Here is a 20,113-nt window from a genome sequence, read left to right on the forward strand (position 1 = left end):
AAAGTTTAAAAGCCCTTTATTAATTCAGAAGTGAAACACCAATATTTCAAGTGAGATAAGTATGTTTATTAAGGTTCATTCTACTCTAAGGTTTATACAGAGAATGGAATGCAATACAAGCTAAGAGCACACCTCAAAGATCTACCACACAACCATCCCCTACTCCCTATAAGGGAACTGTAAAAAAAAAAAAAAAAAAAAAAAAAAAAGGAGAACCAGTTACTGTTTAACTAGTTGCAAGTGGCTTTGTCCAAAGAAGTTAAGCTTGATATTGCATTAGCTTTGTATGCAATAATTAAGTCTCTACAAGCTGAAGTATCACATACAGAGGCATAAGATTTCCTGTGGACACATGAAACCATGTTTCCAAGAGCTACATCACAAGGGTCTTTAAAACTGCCTAAAAACCAGCCACTAATGGCATGCACAGGTCAATAATATTAACTTTGGTAATGTCAGTCATTTTTGGTCAAATCTGGATTCCACTTTAAACAGTAACATGTATAAAAACACACCCATCCTGTGCATAAAGCAACACACTTTTATTTGCTATCACCTAGAGGCAGATCTTCAAGACATGGCTGAAGTATTCAAATTTAACTGTCAGGAGCTTGTTTAGTTCTAAATCACATTTTCACTAGTCTATAAGGCAAGACTAAAAGGACAAGAAAGTGGTCAAATATTTAATTATTTTTTTAAATGCAGGACAAGAACCATCTTGAAAATTATATAGCTTTAAGTAACACTTAACTTTTTTCCACAATGTTTTTGTAAGAAATCCAGTAACTTTTTAATATTATCTAGTTCCCCAAGACACATCCTGGTTTGTTTTTCTTTCTGAAGTTATCAATACCCTGTAAAGACATGTGTTTTGCTCTTCTTGAGGAAGAAGTCAGATGTTTTTATTTACAACAGAATCAATCCTTAGCACTGTAACTGGACTTCAACAGTTTAAAAGTGTAATGAAAATGACAACCTTAAGTGCTACTTTCCATACAGAATCCACACTTAGTTCAGTTTTATTCAATGCAAAGTAAAAAGACATCCAATTACACTAGTAAAAACTCAGATCTAGATCTGTACTCAAAAAACCACTACACATGCAAAGGGAACAAGATCCTGCTAACACAACTTCATTTGCTGCTGCATTTGTCTAATATTAACAATTATGAACAGGGCAGTGCAACTAGTATTTGGAACAATCCTTACAGTGTTCGAGTGTCAGGCACAATACTTCATTTCTCTTCACACCACTGGTTCTCTTTACGTACCTGGAAGAGCAGTTTAACTGTTAGTATAATGCAGTGAAATTCTAAGCCTTTGGCTGGAAATACCCATAAGCATTCAGGATAATTTACTGCAGGAAGACAAACCTGGAGCAGTTTTAGTTTTTCACACAGATTTTGCAATTATAAAAATCTGTCTTCCAAACTGGCCTGTTTATCAGTGTAAAGCCAGGTTTTTCATGCCCAGGTTTGAGCAAATCTGAAATTTTCCAACCAATTAAAGCAAATGGAGTACCTGAAGTCTAACCTGTTTATGACATAGCCTTGAAAAAATACCCAAATCTACAACTCATTGCCCTGTACTGAAACCAGGCATCATGTTCTGCTTTTTCCCCTACTCTGCCATTTTGCAGTTGGTTTGTTGGTCAAGTTTTAAGATCAATGAGTTTGTTACTTAGAGAACCCAAACTTACCTTTCCAGCCACATGCAGCAATTCATCTTCAGCATTCCTATGACTGCCCCAAACCAGCAAACTAAGACTGCCATAAACAATCCTACATGCTTTCCTATTAGACATGACGGAGCTAGAAAAATCAATACATTTTGTTTTGACCTTTTCAGGTAATGGGCTGCAAGCATAGTGGACACCAAAAAGTCTTCTGCTAGTAGAACCCCAATTAGGAGGAGTTGATGAATTAGTTTACATTTATTGGTAACAAGTCTGCTGCATCACAAATTGAGTTATGAAGCACCACACAGTAATTCAGCACAAACAGCCATCTAAATTATAATTAAACCCAGACCAAGTACCTGTGCTTCTTCCTCTTCAGTGAAGTCATTCTTAATATTGAATGTCTTGCGAATTTCTTCTGGAGTTTTCCCCTTGATCATGTTTGCCACTGTCTTGCATGTGACATCCAGCAAACCTTTGATGTCCAAGTAATTCGCAGCCTGTAAAAGTTTTCAGATTTAAGGCTTCCATATCAATATTCTGGCTCTGTAGATGCACTACAGAAGTTAAGTTTGCACTGAAATTTTAGAATACTGTATGCAAACAGATCACTCCCACTTTGAGAAGCTTCTAGCTAAAACCTTCAAGGGACAGTAGCTAAAACTTGCTTGCCAAATAGAAGGTAATCATTTGTATCATGAAAAACACTCCTCCTCCTCCCTTTACAAATAGCTTTCAGAAGTCTGCAAACATCCAAGATCTTCAGTGTGGCAGTACTGTTAACTAGCCAAGGCAGGTAACATTGGCTCACAGGTATACACAGTACAAATTTAACAGTCAAAGTCAGATTTTCATTTTTATGCAGATCTCCAGAACTCTAACTAGTAATAAGCCCTCAACTCAGACTTGAGAGCAACAAGAATAAAAGACAGTGCTATTTAGTAAAGTATTTTGATTGATGAATGAGTATAGATTAATACCAGCATTAGGCTAACACTCCAACATCCTCACCAATTTCAGTCAATACTCACCAGAACCACCTGCCCTCCCCACATGCCCCCTTTCCAATGAAGAAGTAACTCAAGAAGCACAAAGGCTTTATTTCTCAAGTGCATAGCAGCACTTCACAGGCACAGCCTTTACCCTTCTTGAGGACACTCACCAGGATAAGCTCAAAAAGTGTTCCTTGGTCTACTTTCAGAAACTCTTGATCCCACACAGGGATGTCATCTGTTCTCTTTTCTTTGTTCTCATCATCCTCAGGAGGAGGTGGATCATCCTTGTGATGGGTGCACCACTGAATCACCTAATTATGGTTTTGATATTAAAGTTTTATCCAAGTGATTCTCCCATAAAACACAACTATAACTTAACTTCATTTTGGAAGAAATTAGAACAATTGATCCCCAATCCCAGAATACAACAGCTTTCAGAAATCCCAAATGATTTAGTAGCATGTTAATTACTTAATCTTAAAAGCCAGCAGCTGGCACTATGAAGTTGTTAGTCCCTGTGCTAACATACATGGGCTGTACAAAGTAAACCTAAACCTCATTTTGCTGTATTTAATGTGTTTGCAGAAACATTCTTTGTATTAAGCAGACACTACACAGGGGAAGAGAGCAGAGTGGTAACAGCTACCAGCAGGTCACATTCACCCCAGAACAAAGTTCAGCCAGCAAGTTTGCCATTAGTGTTGGTTTGAGGTTTTTTTGGTGTTTTTTTTTTTTTTTTTTTTTTTGGTTTTTTTTTTGTTTGTTTGGGAACATGCAATCTCATGACCCAGACATATAAAAGAAGCGGGGATCTACTGCAAGCAAAATCCTGTTCCATTTCACCAGCCTGAGAGACTTCACAAATTTAAGTTGTGTCTGTTGTCTGTTCACTAGGAAACAATTCCTAACCCTCTATTTACCCCAAAACAGGCACAATACTTTGGTGCTTACTTTGGCACCACTTTCTATTTGAGAGCATAAAGAATCTTGGACACCACACAATTACAGTTTTCTCCCTTGACCCAATGACCATGGTCTGTTAATGAATTTAATACCACCAAGTGCACACAGTGTCTCTTAAGCACTGTCACTGCCACCCAGACACAGTGACTGCCACTGCCAGTCACTCTCAGCACTGCCTGTCCCTTAATCCTTCTCCAAACATTTGCATCTCATGAACGGCCACCTCAGTTCACAGAATCCAATTAAAACCAGTGCTTTAACACCATGAAATGCCGGTGTGCAGAGCCCAGCACCACTTCCTTAGGAAGCCTGTCTGGCTTACAGCTGCTGTTCCAGGTCACCCCTGTACATACTGTCACTATCCACCTGCCAGCCTCAGCCCACATGCCCGTGTTCATGCACCTTGATTTGGTTAAACTTGTAGCACATGAAAAATATTTTCTAACCAGTAGTTCATAATGCCCAACTCCAAGATGAGTTTTAAATTTCTTTACTGCCACGGAGCGCAACAGCTTTCATCTTACCTTTTTTAAGATGGCTGCATTAACATTTGGAAGAGGGACTGGGTCATCATCACCTTCATCATCCATTCCCAAATCTAAAAATGGAAAGATGACTGAGCAATTGGCAGACAAAACCATTTACTGAACTGGGATGCTTTATCAGTTCTTCACTATTTTGACAACACTGAGGCTGAATGATTGGTAACAAAGGACCTCTAAACTGAGAGGTAAGGAGCTTTTGGAAGGCTGTGTGGAGCTATGGCTGCATTATACATCCTAGATTGTACCAAGTTGAGGTTAAGTGGCTGATAAGGCTGCCTCATCAAATGAGAGCATCTACAAACCATCAGTAAGCTGTCACTTGCTAACTCAGTGTTCTGAATCTGAATATGAACTCAGATGCTGAACAATCTGACAAACATTTGTGCATTTTTACCACTTACACAGTTTCAACCCACAAGTTCTAACTGGGGGCTCCCAGTCCACTGATGATTAAATAAGAATTCACATCTACTGTGGTAAATAGACACAGCATCTTGTCCTCTGCATGAGCAGGAAATACTGTAGCCATAGAAGTGCTGCTCTCAGGCTCTGAATCATTTGTACCAGCTGAAGACATTCACATGGTAAGACAGCAGCACAAATCCTTCAATTAAAAAAAGCATTTTTAAAGCATGCTTCCAACACTTCTTATTTTAAAAGCTTGTCAGCACGCTCCAGGGAGATCTGGATTTGTCCCCTCTATATGATCAAGGAATCAGTGTAAAAGTTAGGAGAAAAAGATAAAGTTTCAACTTGATACAGAGAACAAATAACATATTAGCCATCTTTAATCAAAGAATGTGCTTTTTTTATTACCCAAATGCTAACAGCTGGATGACACCCTAGCTTGTCAAAGACATCTTGGAATTACGTTATGTAATTGACTAGCAATGCAGACCTTCACTCATTACATGCACAGATGGGCCAATTCTACATCATCAAGGAACCTAATTTTTAAGAACATATGACCATCATCACGCCTCAAATTTGTACATGATAAAAAACACATACTTCTCTATTTAGACAAGCCACTAGTGTTGTTATCAGTGGGATGCTAATTAACACTATTTTTTCTTTGAAATTACTCCACAGATTCAGAACTGAAACACTGCCATTAAAAGATATTGAAATAATTCAAGCAATATCTGAAGTTTAACAGATATTGTTATCAGTAAAGTCTGCTTAACTTGTCACCATCACCTCTGAACCAGCAATTTTATCTTTTAGCAGAAAACTGATATTTCATTGGTGGTCCTGTGGTACTCAGTACAACCCAAACTTTCAGCTCCTCCCCTCTCAGCTGCAGCACCAAACACACACAACATTAACTGATGCTCAGCCACCTGCATTGAAAATGCGTTCCACCTGTACTAGCAGACTGGTTCTCTCCCAGGCTAGAAAGAGGCAAGTTTATGGTGCCTAGCTTACACACTTCCCATGAATAACCTCCCTCTATCTCCAGCTGAGGGTCACTAAGCACCAACACTGGCACAACTCCTGCAGGAGAAAACTGAGAATTGTGCACCCTAATGCATTCCATTTCCTGTTTGTTTTGCCAGCTATGTTCAACAGCATCTTATTAAAAGAACAGAAGCATTCAATGCCTGACATAATTCAGTCTTATTTTTACTGTTCTCATAAGGTGTCACAACCAAACACTTAACATGTAAGAGCATAATATTAACTACATCTACAGAAATAATTGTTTCTAAGTTAATTCATTAATATATCCAAAAACTAGAAAAAACCACCAGTAAACAATGAGGATTTGCACTAGAGGGATTTGACAGTTTGCTCTGTATCCCAGCCATCTGGCAGATTTCCCCTCCCCCGCCAGGAGTTCTTTTGTTTCAAATTTATATCAGCAGGAGATCAGACCTAAGTATTTATCCCAAATAATTTAACAGCATCCACAAGCTCACAATACAGGTTTAACTTCGGCTCTTTATTGCATTGATTTATTATCTCCCACTCCATACAAGTGATATTTACAGTCTAAGATTGGTTTGTGTGATTAAATAAACTGAAGTTTTAAATATTAATGTTCTGTTTGCTTAACTCTCACAAAACTGAAGCAGACTGTAGGCAAGGCAGTGGGCTCTTGCATTTTGCTGACCTCCCTACAAGTGCTCTTAACCAGGGCTTTTTACAAGAGCACATCCACCCTAAACAGCTTCACCTACAGCTGCAGGAGTTACAGCTGTTCAGGCAGGAGACAGCAAGCTGCTCTACAGACCTGGGAATCCTTTTTCAGCACAGTACCAGCTTGTCTCAATTACTGTCCAAGAGGCTTCCTCAGGGTCTCACACGCTTACCTTCCAGCATAGTCTTTATAGTCACAGACTGTTTTGCAATTTCCACATCAACTTCAAAGATTTCTCCATCTGAACTCTGCAGTTTAATTGAAGGCATCTACAAGAGAAGGACAATTATTTCCACACAATGTTCAGCAGATGTTACAGGTTCAGCTGACTCAAAGATGTGTGTCACCTTTACTGCTGAAATTGTTTCTTCACAACAGCAGATAGCCCAATGCCACTTCAGGTGCATTCAGATTTTTCACTCCTTGAATCAAAAGCCCTAAATTCATTAATTCTCATGCCTAAGAAACAAGGATTGACTGAAGTCTAACACTAATTCATGAGCTTTTTTTCCTTAACTTGAAAGCATAAAATACACAGATTAGTCAATAGTGCTTTTATTTCTAGTATAACACTACAGCTATCTTTTGCTTGAAAAAAATGTCAACACTTCCAAAACACCACCTCCCTTCAAATCCAAACAACTGCTACTCACTTCAACTGCTCAAACGATGTCAGATCTCAAAAGCTGTTTTCAAATGATAGCCTCTGGAACAGAATCATAACATGGAGGTTGGAAGGAATTCTCCTAGATAGAGTCTAGTCCAGCCTCCCTTGCTCTAAAGAGAGTTAAACAGACCAGGTTACTCAGGATCAAAGGCTTTCCTCCAGAAAAGTGTTTGGTTTTCTGAAGAGATTAAAAAGCAATAATCTCCTACAAGGAAGGTCTTCAGCACTCACTACTGCCTTTGCAAAGCAGGAAGCAAGATCAGTACTTCCTTAGCATCTGAGATAACCGTGCATTTTAACAAAGTTTCTCAGACAAACTGCAGTAAGACCTACAATAAAGAGGCAGCAGGCTTGAAAGGTGTCATTAGCAAAAACACCATCAAATTCTACAAAAAAAGAATCATTCTAGATATGTAACAACTGAAACCCAGAAGTAAAGCACATGACATAGCAGCCAGGAGATTACAACTTCTGTCTGAAACTACACATGCAGACTGCAGAGTATCAGTGCACTTGAGCCAACCAAAGGACACTATAAACACAACTGTCTGGCCAAATAAATTTGTAAAATTTTTTCTCAACCAGCAAGTAGGATGTGTTGTAAGTTCCTTTACCACTCAAAATATTTGTAAGCACAAACCATTGCAACAGTTTCCTTTATTTTTGGGTCCTTGAGTTACCTGCTTCAAGATCACTGAAGCATGTGTTTGCACAGCCTGCAACTACTGTAAACAGCTCCAGAAGCAAAGAATTTCAATTTCAATTAAATTGTGTACGTTCTTCCTCCACCAAACTTACAAGCTCACACACTAGTTCCTCACAGTAGTACTTGAGCTATCAACAGTTATTTAACTGGACCACTTGAAGCAAATTTGCATTACCTCTTTCTGAAAACTCAGAGTAGCTGAGCCTGACAGCCCTGTGCAAACCCAGGCCAGGGGAGGCTCGGCCAACACGCGTTATTAAGCAGCTCACACCAGCCCCGAGTCCTCACTGCTTTAATTTCCATTTGACAGTGAGCAGACAGTTAATGTTTACACAGCAATGTAACCCTATATGACAGTGCTACTTCTAATTAAGATGGGTGTTCTGGAGGAACACAGTCATGACTGTTCCAAAGGTACAAGAGTGTGTGTGTGTATACATATATATATATACACACACATATATATATCTATAGGTATGTATTTATACACACACAAAGCCAGAATCTGGACTACAGCACAGATCTGCATTAGCAGTTTGAATGATGTTTGGGAAAAGTGCTGTAGGCACACATTTTAATATTAATGCATCTGTTCTTGCAGTGACTGCCTGGGAGTACTCCAGAACAAACCCAGCTCCATCGCCAGCCTCCCTGTGCCTGGGCTTACATAATGCTGCACAGCAGAACCAGGCAGGGATGCTGCCTTAGCCAGGGGAGCCCCAGCAAGGATATTTCCCTCCTATCATCCAAACTCACTTCTAACAAGACCTTCAGTTATTGCTGAGGGTCTGAAACAGCTAGAATGAAGCTAAACTACTGCCTTATCATTGACAACACATCAGAATTTCATTTTTTTTTTTACACCACTGAACTCAGTTTCCTAGAAAACAGGAAAAAAAAACAGAACTAATTTTTAGCAAGCTGCAGTACAGCTCCGGCAGGTGACAGTCCCTGGGCAGCAGCACCACCGGGTGACTAAGCAAACCAGTTCCAAAAGCTTTATTTGACAACAGCACAACAGGCTGGGAGCCGAGCGCAAGCCAAACCTGAATTACAGCAGTAATTTACTCGTCTAAGCCTGAAACGCCGAGCTCAGCCACCTACAGCTGCGCCTCTCAGCGCCATTCCGGATGGATGCCCGCCGTTCCCCCCGCCTCCCGCGCCAGCGCCGGTAACCAGGAGCCCGGTAACGAACTCACACCCGAGGCGCGGCCGCCGCTCGGGGTCACGGGGGGCAGTGGGAGCGGGAGGGGGAGGCACAGCCGCCCGGGAGCCGCGGGGGGAGGCTCGGTCTGCTCGGAGGCTTCACCCGCCACCCCCGCGGGCAACGCTCTCCACACCAGCCCCGCGGGAGCTTCACTCCCGCACGGCCCGAGAGGGCTCGGGCCCGGCGAAGCCCGGGAGCTCCATCCCTGCACGGCCCAGGAGCGCTCACCTTTCCGCCCGTCCCGGCCCCCGCGATCACCCCACGGCCTCCCGACCCTCCGTTCGCGCCAGGCCGGGCTCGCCGCGCGCACACAGCCCCTACTCCTGCCCCCGCGCCCCCCGCCCCGCCCGGGCCTCACCGTGAGGCGGCGGCGGCTCCGCGAACGGACCGTGAGGAGGCGGCGGCGGCGCTCGGGCCCGACTGCGGCGGCGGCGCTCTTATACCGAGCGGGGGAGGGGGAAGGACCCGCCTCTCGCCGCCTCGCAACGCCCGGGCTGCCCGCCGCGAACGCCTGAGCAAAACGCCCCACCGCGGCTCCGAAACGGTAAAAACCGGTACTCGCGCCGCCTTCCACGAGGTGCGGAGCGGGCAGCGGAGCCGAATCGAGTCTGGGGGGAGGGAGCGGCCGGTGGAGGGTTTTTCTGGCAGCCACGCAGCCGCGCCAGAAGCCGCACAATAGACGGAGGCCAGGGCCCCTCCCCGCGGGCCCGGCCCGGCCGCGCTCCGGGGGGAACGGGCCCCGCGGCGTCCGCGCTCCGGGGGGAACGGGCCCCGCGGCGTCCGCGCTCCGGGGGGAACGGGCCCCGCGGGGTCCGCGCTCCGGGGGGAACGGGCCCCGCGGCGTCCGCGCTCCGGGGGGAACGGGCCCCGCGGCGTCCGCGCTCCGGGGGGAACGGGCCCCGCGGCGTCCGCGCCGCCCCTGAGGGCAGCGCGGCGCTCCCGTGACGGCGGAGGGCGCCGGTGCCCGGGGGCTGGCTCGGTGCTCTCCAGCCGTCCCGGCTGGCAGATCGTGTGGTGAAATCGGTCATTCAGGGTAACACGGGCTCGCCCCAGGACGCCCACTGTGCTGGTGTTCCTTCACGGGGAGAAAGGCCGAGGCCCGGGGGTAAGCGGGGTGATGCTGCGAATATCTGTGGAGGCTTCCCGCAGGTAAACACGGTGAAATCCCATCGTCAGGGGTTGCTCCAGAGGCGGAAGACATTTTAGCCGAAAAACAACATTGAACAACCGGCTAGTTTAAAATTGTTCCAACATCAGCCAGCCTTCCTCCAGTGGAAATACGTGCGGGAGCTTTCATGGAGCCGGAAATGGATTTAGCTCTGAGTTGGACATCAGCAAGGATTTCTTCCCTGAAAGGGTTGTCAAGCACTGGCATGGTGGTGGAGTCACCATCCGTGGAGGTGTGCAAGAAACAACTGAACTGAAACACTGAGTGCTCTGCTCTGGCTGACAAGGTGCTGATCAATCAAGGGTTGGACTCGGTAATCTTGGAGATGTTTTCCAACCTTAATGTTTCTGTGCTAAGTCACAGATTTCCTGTCTCTTGGGGTCCCAGAGAGTCCCAGGCTGTGCACCCCACACGTTAGGGAACAAATGACAGCCAGACCCACTGGAAAATATCTTCTAACATGAAGAATATTCCCAGGATTCAGAATTTCTTAGTTGAGAATCTTGTTTTTCTCAGTTCAGTAGCCAAGCCAATGACTGTCAAGTATTCCTTACTCCCTTTCCTCCTTTGCTCCCTTCCCTTCCATCTGAGAGTAGAATCATAGAATATTAAGGGTTGGAAGAGACCTTAAAGCTGATCTGGTGACACCTGCCCTGCCATGGGTAGGGACACCTTCCACTAGATCAGCCTGCTCAGGGTTCTGTCCTGCCTGGCCTTGGACACTTCCAGGGGTGGGGCAGCCACAGCTTCTCTGGGCAACCTGTGCCAGTACCCATCTCACATAACAAGTGAGACTACGAACAGAAAACTATTCAGTATTAGATACCTTGTTCATTGGGGCTGTTCTCGGGAGAGATGGAAGATTCAAACAGATTCTCAGCTAGGAAGAACGTCCTAGAGCTCAGCTGATAGCCTGGCTGTTCTACATCAGTGTATCACTTAGAACTGGCCTCTCTATAAATTCCAAAGAACGGTTGGAGGCGACTGCCTGACTTGGGAAGCTTGTTCCATGGGCTTTAGGACGCTGAGCAGCTTGTTAGAGCAGACTGGAATACAGCTTTGAGCAACCTGATCTGACTTTGCAGGTGGATCCAGGTCACCCCTGTGGTCCCTTCCAGCCTGGATTACTGTGTGCTGCCCTGGAACTCTTCCTAACAGCTGAGGGAGCAGCCGGGGGGCCAGGTGATGCTCGGCAGCAGACTTGGACACTAACAGAAGTTCCTCAGAGATCCTGGTATTGACAAGCACCTAAACTCTGTTTACCATTGAATGGGACCTGATTTGCATTTTTGATTTCTGTGTATCTCATATATAGAGTGGGAAGCCTCTGGACTACATCTAAGATGACTTTTTGATTGTACCAGCATCGCATTTACCTCTTTCTTCCTCAATCACACCATCTCATACTCCTGTGCTGAGAACCACATTCGGTGCACTAAAAACCACTGCCTTTATTTTCCTTAAATTATTATTTTTTGTTTATATTAAAACTCCTTGGTTTAGAGAATCAGACAATAACAGAAGGTGGCCAGTGGCAAACCTGTCTACAAATTCTAAATCCTCTTTTCCAGTGTTGTCAAAGACCAAGGTTTCTGATTTGGCTCTTGACCAGCAAGCACAAGCTTACAGACTACAAATCAGGCTCAGCAAAGGGGGGATGGGGTTTGCTCTCAACACAAGACAAATATAATGGAATCTAGGAACAGGCAAAAAACTAAATTCCATGCTTAATTATAGTTGTGGATAAATTTAATTCAAAATTATACTGCTGAGTATACTTGGTACAGCTCTCTACAGCTTTCCAAAGGAGAAAATTCCATCCTCAGTGAATTTTGAATCCTGCTGTTGAATTAGAAGTTTGGGAAAGTTAAAACAGCAAAAACACCCCACACCCCAAAAAGAGACAGATGGCTGTCACAGATACGCTCTAATCACATGACAGCACCTCCCACTGTGCCCTACATATCGTACAAGGAACCTCCCCAGCCACTCCAGATGCTTCCCGTTATCTGTTGTGAACAAGCAGCTGCTGCAGCGGCAATAGCCCAAGTGCTGTGAGTCAGTCAGTATTAATGGCACAAAACCCCTACCCCTGGTTAAAGCTGCGAGGCAAAAACAAGATTGCTTAAAAAAGGAGTGGCCCAATTTCAGTTGTTCTGCACACAGGTAATGATTGCACTGCAAATACTCCTAAAGCTGAGCATTGCTCCCCTGAGTGCAGGGAATCACACCATGTATTAGCCACGGGTAAATTACAATTAAGGGCCTTTGACCACTGAGAATGTGAAGGAGGAAGGGAGCAGATTAACACCAAAGCAAATACCTGAAAAGATTGGAGCAACTGAGCTTGATTCAATGCTTAATCAGACCCAGAGGAGCCCTGACCTACATATTCACAGCATCCCTGGGCTGCAGGAGCAGCCAGTTGAGCAGCCATAGGGGAAGAGAGTTTAACATGCTGAATGTGAGGGAGCAGCCCTGCATCTGCTCCACAGCCTCACATTCCACTTTGACAGAGAAAAGGGATTTTTTTTTTTTAGCTGCTGGTGGTGATTTAGAGACTATGGAGGTAACACACTGATTATTTTTCAATACAAATGTGATGTGGCATTGTCAAAGTCTAATGACAATCAGGCTTGAAAGAGCTCAGCTTTGCTCCATCAACAAGTTGGAAAAATCCACAGAAGTCATCCTGAATTCACTGAACCAAGGAGAGCAAGACAGGAAAAGAGCCAGGTATGACCATGGAATCTGAAAACCTAATCTGCATGTAGGGGAGAATGAGACTTGCTGCAAAAATAATTCCTTTTTTTCAGGAATACGAAAGATGAGCATTTTTTAAAACAAGCAGCCACATCAAGTTTGAAGATAATTGAACTGACTGGTTCAGTGTAAAACCAGAAAACATCAGAATTATTCATGTGAGAGAGATGGTAGAAGGATGCTGGTGAGCTCAAAGGCCTGGGCCACTGTTTTTTAAAGCAGTCTTGGAACAATGCAGCAGCAGAAGAGGAAAATTCTTGTTCTCAGTACCAGTCTGAAAAAGCTAATTATATAAAAAGCTAATTATTGCATTTCCACTTCATCAAATTTTGTATTAAAACAGCATCCTTGAGGAGGTGTCACTTTTCATAGAAGTTGTACCCCAGCAATGCAAAATGGTGGGTGGCAGAGCCCAGCACTTGGGTGAGAATCCAGGTCAGAGAATCACAGAATCCTAGAATGGTTTGGGTTGTCAGGGACCTTAAAGATCATCCAGTTCCAGCCCTCTGCTGTGGACTAGACCAGATTGCTCAAGGTCCCATTCCAACCCGGCCTTGAACACTTCCAGGGATGGGGCAGCCACAGCTTCTCTGGGCAGCCTGTGCCAGGGCCTCACCATACGCTCAGGCAAGAATTTCTTCCCAACATCCAGTCTAGTCCTGCTCTCTCAGTTTAAAGCCAATCTCCCTTGTCCTGTCACTCCAGGCCCCTGTCCCAAGGCCCCCTCCAGTTCTTTTGTAGCCCTTTTAGGCACCGGACTGAGACCTGGCCTCTCGGGTCTCTCTGGAGCCTTCTGCTCTCCAGGTGAACACCCCCAGCTCTCCCAGCTCGGCTGCAGAGCAGAGGGGCTCCAGCCCTCAGAGCATCTCCATGGCCTCCTCTGGTCTTGCAGGTCCATGTTCTTCTGATGTTGGGGATCCCAGAGCTAGACACAGCATGGCAGGTGGGGACTCTGGGAGCAGAGTAGACACCAATGGACTGACAAAACCCAAGAACCGAATCCTGTCAAGCAGACATCAAGTGAGAATTTTTATCAGCTTCTATTCCTTCCTCTAACCGCACTCTCATTCCCCTTACATAACAACGGGGATTCAAGACAGTTTAAAAAGCTGAAGAGGAGAAGACTGAAAATAGAAATACCTATCTCAAACCTATTTGCAGCACCTATTTCCTAATCTCACTGTCACTCCACCTCCCCATATTTAAACAGTGATTTTTGTACCAGTTCTGCCCTGGCATCCTCTGAAATCATCTGGAGCACTCTGGAGGAGCCAAGCCCGGATCCTCAGGCTGCCGAGGGTGAGGGTCACTCCCCTCCAGCCACGTTAGAGGCAGTGCACGTCAGCCTTGCCGACCGCAGAGCAGAGCAGAGCGGAGCAGAGCGGGTCACGACGCGCCGGTCCCGCCAGGCGGGGCAGTGCCACGCGGTGGCGCCGGGGCTCGCGCGAGCGACGGGAGCCGTCTGCGAGCTCAGCCCCGGAGAGATGCGCTCACGGGCATTCCAAGAAAATGAAAAGCGCAGACTTTCTGTAGGTGGCCTTGAGAACGACCTTCAGCGGTACCGTATAAAACTGTAAAAATCCTTGATATAAACACAAGGGGAAGGGAACTGGGTTAGCTTTACAGGGCTGCCTGGCACTGGTCTCCAACGCTGGAGCCGTTCAAAGTCCAAAAAGCAGATTCTGGGCTGGTTCTGACACCGCAGATGATAAAGAGCAGTTACTTTGAGGTTTCAAAGTCCATGGGAATAAATACAGTGTGTTTCAGAAGTCAGCATTTTTAAATGCATTCAAAGCATTTTAAAAAGAGATTCCAGGGGAGAAAGGGACAGTCCAATAACATTTTGAGATGGCTGAGCTAAAGCTGGATAAACTCATGACCAGACAAACAGAACCCGTCACCAGCCTTTCTCTCTCCCAGGAAGCTGCGGCACCCCGTCCCCTGGGCATTGTCCCTGCTCCAGCAGCAGCCGGCTGTGTTCCTCTTCCCCGAGGACAAACACAGCAGTGGAAAAGGAGCAGAGCTGCCTGAAAAGTGGGTCAAGCGTGGAATGAAACACCCACCATAGGATACTCCCAGGCAGGGCTTCTTCAGCTGTGTGCTCCCCCACCCGCCCCCCTGCATTTTCCTTATAAAATAAAGAATAATGAAGCAGAATAGAGCAGCCATCATTGCCGACTCCTGCACTGATGGCCACAATAAAGGTTTTTCAGAGCAAGGTGTAGGGTTAGGCTGGATGTAAAGGGGTCTTTTCTCAAACTCCTGAAAAAGAAAGGCAGTTGGGAGCCAGGCTAAAGCCTTTCAGCCCAATCGATCGTGCAATTATCATTGGAAACAGGACACTGCTCTTTTACAGTTCAGTACTTTCACTTTTAAATGCATAATCTGGAAAACAGCTTATAGATTTATTGAAATTAAAAAACAAACAAACTAAAGCAACAAAAGCAAACCAAAATAACCTAACCTCCAAAAACCCAGATGTACTTGGGGGAAATCTACTGAGGAAGATGTATACAGAAGTCAAGACAACCAAAAGCATAGACTTAGTTTAATTTATACAACCTTGTGCAATGATATGAGTAGCTGCAAAATGGAGAGCGCTCTCCTCAAAATCACTTTCCTGCAAGTTCTCATGGAGGATGCTCAGCCTGATCACACTGCTCCTCCTCCAATTAGCAGCCCCAGGTACTATTAGCAACTAATGTTTTATACATTATTTATACCAAGCAGCAATCATTTTAGTTTCCATCCCAAAGTTCTTTTCACCAGAGAGTAATTAAGAGATCAGTAGTTCAACTCATCTTAAAAGACTAAAGCTTTCAAGCTCCAGCACAGGTTTTAAAAGGCTAAAACTTGCAGCACTGTTTAATTTAAAACCAAAAGTGTTGTTTCAGCCTTTTTTCCCTGTCCATATGCCAAAGCACTCTGGTCCCTTGCTCAAGAGAGCAGCCTGCCTTTATTCCCATCCAAAAGGAGTAAAGCCAAATGAATTAGAGCACCAAAATAACTTTTTGTAAAACCACAGAAGGCTGACTCATGAACTGCTGACTCTGCAGGGCTTTGTTGGTGTGTTCGTGGGTACTGAAAGATTTCTACACAGTCCAGTGTGATTTTTACTCAACACTTTACCTGTTTCAAACCTTCTCCCAGAAGAACTTGCAGAACACCAGTCCTCTGTGTCATGACTGCCATAGCACACAGAAGGCATCCAATGCCTTCTACAAGGCTTCAAAAATCACTGCTTGCAGACATTTTGCTCCAAAAATCCAAGCTCATACAAACCATGAGTATTGTTGCAAAAAATATGGAACATGTAAAAAGCCATTTTTCTGGCAAAATTTGCTCTAACCTACACAGCAACCATTAAAATACATTAAGAGTTTCCAGGGGTGCTCTGCATCCAGACAAAACAAGCAGCAATTAGAGCAATAAATGAGTGTGGAACAGGTGCCTAAGGAGGTAATGAGTGGAGGCACACTTTCAACTCACTGAATTTGGAGCAGCATTTAATTTGAAATTCAAAATTGTGATCACACTTGCATCTTACAACCATTTTTCCTGAATGAACAAGAGTACTTATTTTTCAGCCCCTTCCCAAGGTCATAGCTCCTCCAAGAACAGGAACTGCACTCCAGTATTACTAAGGAAAATAATGTGTTTATTGAACTATGAAAAAAGAGCCAAAATAAACCCAGCACTATCATAGCAGTTTGTTTTTGTCTTTTACAGGGGGAAATCCTTTACCTTTAAGAGTCGGGATAAATTTTTAAATTGTCAGAGCAAAGACTTGTCCCAAGGTCCTTGAAACACAATTGCTTTCTAAAAAGGACTCAGTGCTTCAGTTTACTACTATAAAAATCAAAATCAATCCCATGAACATGGATTGGTAAGTACTGGCACCATTCAGCAGTTTTTTCTGTTACTAGAGGAGCTTTTGACAGGAACTGGACCAAGAAAGAAGCAGGTGAAATGTCACAGCTTCCATTAGCAGGATGTCCCCTCACCACCTTTTTCTCAGGGCAGAATTTGTTCTGTCACCATCCAGACACACGGGGAAGGAGGTAATGCTCTACCTGCACTTTCCCATGCATGCAGTATCTTGGCAGGGTATGATCAGAAGACCTAAATGAGGTAACATTGCCCAAGCACTTGGAGCAGGGATACTGAGTGTGTATGGCAGCATCAGCAGCTAAAACAATCCGAAATGAACACCAGGTGACAGTCACACACGTTGGTTACCTTGGACAAACACCCACCTACAGTGGCAGCTTGGGCAGCAACGGAGCAGGGACTGGGGCAGCAGCCAGCCCCAAGCTCCAGGGATCTGTGAAGGGAGGGCCGCAAGTAGAGGAACAAAGCACAGGGTGGAAATAGGCAGAAGAAAGGTGCAGAAAGAGGGTGAAGGGAGAAAAAAATCTGGCAAATCTATACACCTCTGTCTGTATATAATGCATAAAACATATTTTGATTTCATGGGCCCTTAGTTCAGGACACACCTACACTACAGCAGTTTAGGGTGCTCACTTTGATAGGATATGGCCAATGACTTATAATGAAATTTTGAAAGCTTAAAGCCCTCCCCCTTTGTCCATCAATATTCTCCTGGCTCTATTCAAGTTCCAAGAAAGAAGAAAAAAAGAACAGCTCATGGAAAAGTATAGTTTCATCCCCAACTGGGGTTTAGGTTATCAGAAGGCAATGTTGGCCCTCCCCACTAAGAAATGGGTGTGACATTTCCACTTCAACACCGAACAACCACAATACAGGAGAGTTCCAGCTGTGCCTCTACTTTGTATTGCATGGAATGCAGCAGGCATAGTGGAGACAGAGGAATTACCAGTGATCTCCAAAACCTGCTCATTTCTCTGCAGCCACCATGCTCCCAGGCTGAAGCAAAGGAAGTTTTGTGCAGGTACCAATCAGCTACCAATAAATCAAACCCCAATTTATCCATATATTTGTTTTTTCTCTTGCATCTTCCAAACATGAGTTCAGCTGGTTAGTGCTCCATCACAGCAACATATTTTTTCTTCACAATGTGTTTTTTTTTTTTTTGCACTGGAATCTTCACACAGACCATCACAACATAATTATAGAGGAAAGCACAAAAACTGGAGTGACTCCAACATTGTCCATGGACTTTACTAACAACCACTTGGATTTGTGTACAGAAACTGAAGCAAAGAAAGGGCTGCTCCCTGCCAGAGCATATGAGTCATGCCAATTAAAGCAACAAGGAAAGCAGAAAATAGGGCAAAGTCATTCCTCTTGAAGGAATGGTGTCAATGAAAGCACAAAGTCCCATCTACACAAACAGAGAAAGACAAGTGACAGGAATGGAACATGAACTACTCTCAGCAAAGGATTGTTTTAATAGTGATCAAAGCAAAAGCTCCCAATATACTAAAAAAGCCACTTCAGGTGTACTTATTTTTAGCATGCACTTCTTCCTGTAAGAGATCAAACTACAGCAGACTGAGCTCTCCAGAAGCCATTTGGAACCCAACCTACCAGGACAGGGCTCAAATTCTGCTGAAGGAAAAGCAACCACTTGAGCCTTTCTGAAAGGGGATGAAGCAATGCTTGATGGAATGCAGCATCTTCTTTGCAAGTTACAGAATTAAGTGGTCCTCCAGCTTTTCAGAAAAGCATGTCTAGGACTAGACCTCTGGGTGAGTTGGACATCTGCAATATTTGTGTGTTCCCTTAGAAACAAGCAGTGTAAAAAACAAACCTCCATGTTATTACAGAATCTACACTGTGCCCAAGAAAATTAAAAGTCTCAAACAATCTGAATATTAAGAGACCTTCTACTAAGTCACCAGCCAGGTACATCATTTAGATGTACCCAAGAAGTTTCACACATAAGCCTTAAGGCAGAATAACATTTGAATTTTGGCTTTGAACCACATAATCAAATTTGGGTTCAAATTTTGAAGTTAGCAGAAAGGAAATATTTAAACAGAAGTTAACATAAACCACATACCACTGTTTTTCAGATTGAAAGCCTGGGCAAATACACGTAGCACTAAACTTCAAGTTGTTTCCTTTAATATTTACAAAACTGGTTTTATTCTTATTTTTTTCAGAAAAATTATGTTAAGTATTAGCACCTACATTGTAAATTACTCAAACTTAGATTTACACTTGAAATAAAGCCACACGCAATCAGTTAAGTGAACTTATATTCTTCCATTTCTGAGTATTTCAGTAGAGCACCAAGAGGGAAAGAGCAACATGTGAGTAACCAGCAAGCCGTTCTCAGCTGTGAGACACAGGCCCAGGCACCTTCCTGGGACAGGATTCAGAAGGTCAGAGTTTTCCAGCACACTCCAAATCACCTCAGTTTTAGTTATTTAGAAGGTGGAAATTTCTATGCAAGTTTATAAAACCCATCCAGCTACATGTTAGTTTATTAAACCACAGTTGACCTGAGATGCAATTAGAATTTTGACATTTTTCCATACTTAGTTCACAAGTTTATTATGAAAAACACTGCAGCTCTGTCCTGCAGTAACATTGTTTTACAGAAAAAAACAGTTCTGTTCAAAGTAATTCACTATCCTTGGACAATTACAAGGGACAATATGGTAGGGCAGAGTGGAAAAGGGAACTGAGTGCAGACAAAAAAAAAAAAAAAAATCAATACAATTAAATTAAACAGTATTCCCTGAAAATAAAACAAACAGTTTCAGAACAAATATGAGGCCTTGGTACTTATTTTAAAAATGTTCTTTAAGCTTCAATGATTGTTTGCTGCTACCCTTATCTACAGTCATGCTGAATAAAGCTATAGCTAAATGGAAAGTTAAATGTATTCACGAGGTGTTAATGTCTACATCTTATTATTTGCAGTCTCTCAGAGAAAGCAAAAGTAACTACAAATAGCGCTATGCCAGAAACTGGTTTCTTGACCAACAATGTTGCTTCAGCATGCAATGAACTGGTTCATTCTAAAGTGGTCACAGTTGTTGATGACAAGAGGCTTTGTATTGAATATGGCACGTCTTTTGGTCCATGTGAAAACAAAGTTTGAATGTTAAATATTTTCTGACACTTTGGAGTTACTGTTGCTCTTCCCATTTTCTTTAGGTCAACATATGGTTCATGGCAATACTGTACAGGTCTAAAATCTCTTTACAGGAAGTAGTCTGGGGTGCGACGAGTAACATGCGGTTCACCTCTACGCGGCGCCGGGTCGAACTGCAAACTGAAGAGCACAGACATCAGTGAAAACACAAGAGCTCAGCTGACATTCAGGGTATGTTCTAGCCATGA

At 43.9% G+C, this 20,113-nt stretch overlaps 2 protein-coding genes and 1 long non-coding RNA gene across 6 annotated transcripts in view; 1 reads left to right on the plus strand and 2 right to left on the minus strand.

Moving 5' to 3' along the window:
• Nucleotides 1-9,400, minus strand: SKP1 (S-phase kinase associated protein 1). 4 transcript variants are annotated; one of them, XM_068205768.1, is made up of 6 exons: nt 9,263-9,400; nt 6,497-6,593; nt 4,161-4,234; nt 2,841-2,984; nt 2,038-2,178; nt 1-1,271 (listed from the first exon to the last, which is right to left on the minus strand). In XM_068205768.1, the coding sequence occupies exons 2-6, from the start codon at nt 6,591-6,593 to the stop codon at nt 1,236-1,238; spliced, it is 492 nt and encodes a 163-aa protein (XP_068061869.1). In that variant the 5' UTR covers nt 9,263-9,400; the 3' UTR covers nt 1-1,235. The 4 variants fall into 4 exon arrangements, with proteins under 4 accessions (XP_068061869.1, XP_068061871.1, XP_068061872.1 ...); XM_068205770.1 differs by lacking the exon at nt 9,263-9,400 and adding an exon at nt 7,672-7,694; XM_068205771.1 differs by lacking the exon at nt 9,263-9,400 and adding an exon at nt 6,978-6,999.
• On the plus strand, nt 9,337-20,033 carry LOC137483019 (uncharacterized). The gene is made up of 2 exons (XR_011004310.1): nt 9,337-9,448; nt 10,081-20,033. It is a non-coding gene; the product is annotated as an uncharacterized lncRNA (long non-coding RNA).
• Nucleotides 19,003-20,113, minus strand: part of PPP2CA (protein phosphatase 2 catalytic subunit alpha) — a 15,499-nt gene continuing 14,388 nt past the window's right edge. Inside the window, exon 7 of the mRNA XM_068205760.1 lies at nt 19,003-20,045. Coding sequence (XP_068061861.1) covers nt 19,973-20,045 — 73 coding nt within the window. The 3' untranslated portion in view covers nt 19,003-19,972. The remainder of the gene's footprint in view (nt 20,046-20,113) is intronic.

The sequence above is a fragment of the Anomalospiza imberbis genome, chromosome 15 (genome assembly GCF_031753505.1).
Source record: "Anomalospiza imberbis isolate Cuckoo-Finch-1a 21T00152 chromosome 15, ASM3175350v1, whole genome shotgun sequence".
Lineage (NCBI taxonomy): Eukaryota > Metazoa > Chordata > Aves > Passeriformes > Viduidae > Anomalospiza > Anomalospiza imberbis.

Bases quoted from the DNA above. Each gene is read 5' to 3' on its own strand.
- SKP1 (XM_068205768.1), bottom strand. From the start codon at position 6,593: ATGCCTTCAATTAAACTGCAGAGTTCAGATGGAGAAATCTTTGAAGTT. The intron at 2,985-4,160 runs GTAAGATGAAAG...AACCATAATTAG, and splicing joins ATGCAGCCATCTTAAAAAAG to GTGATTCAGTGGTGCACCCA. The intron at 2,179-2,840 runs GTGAGTGTCCTC...AAACTTTTACAG, and splicing joins CACTTTTTGAGCTTATCCTG to GCTGCGAATTACTTGGACAT.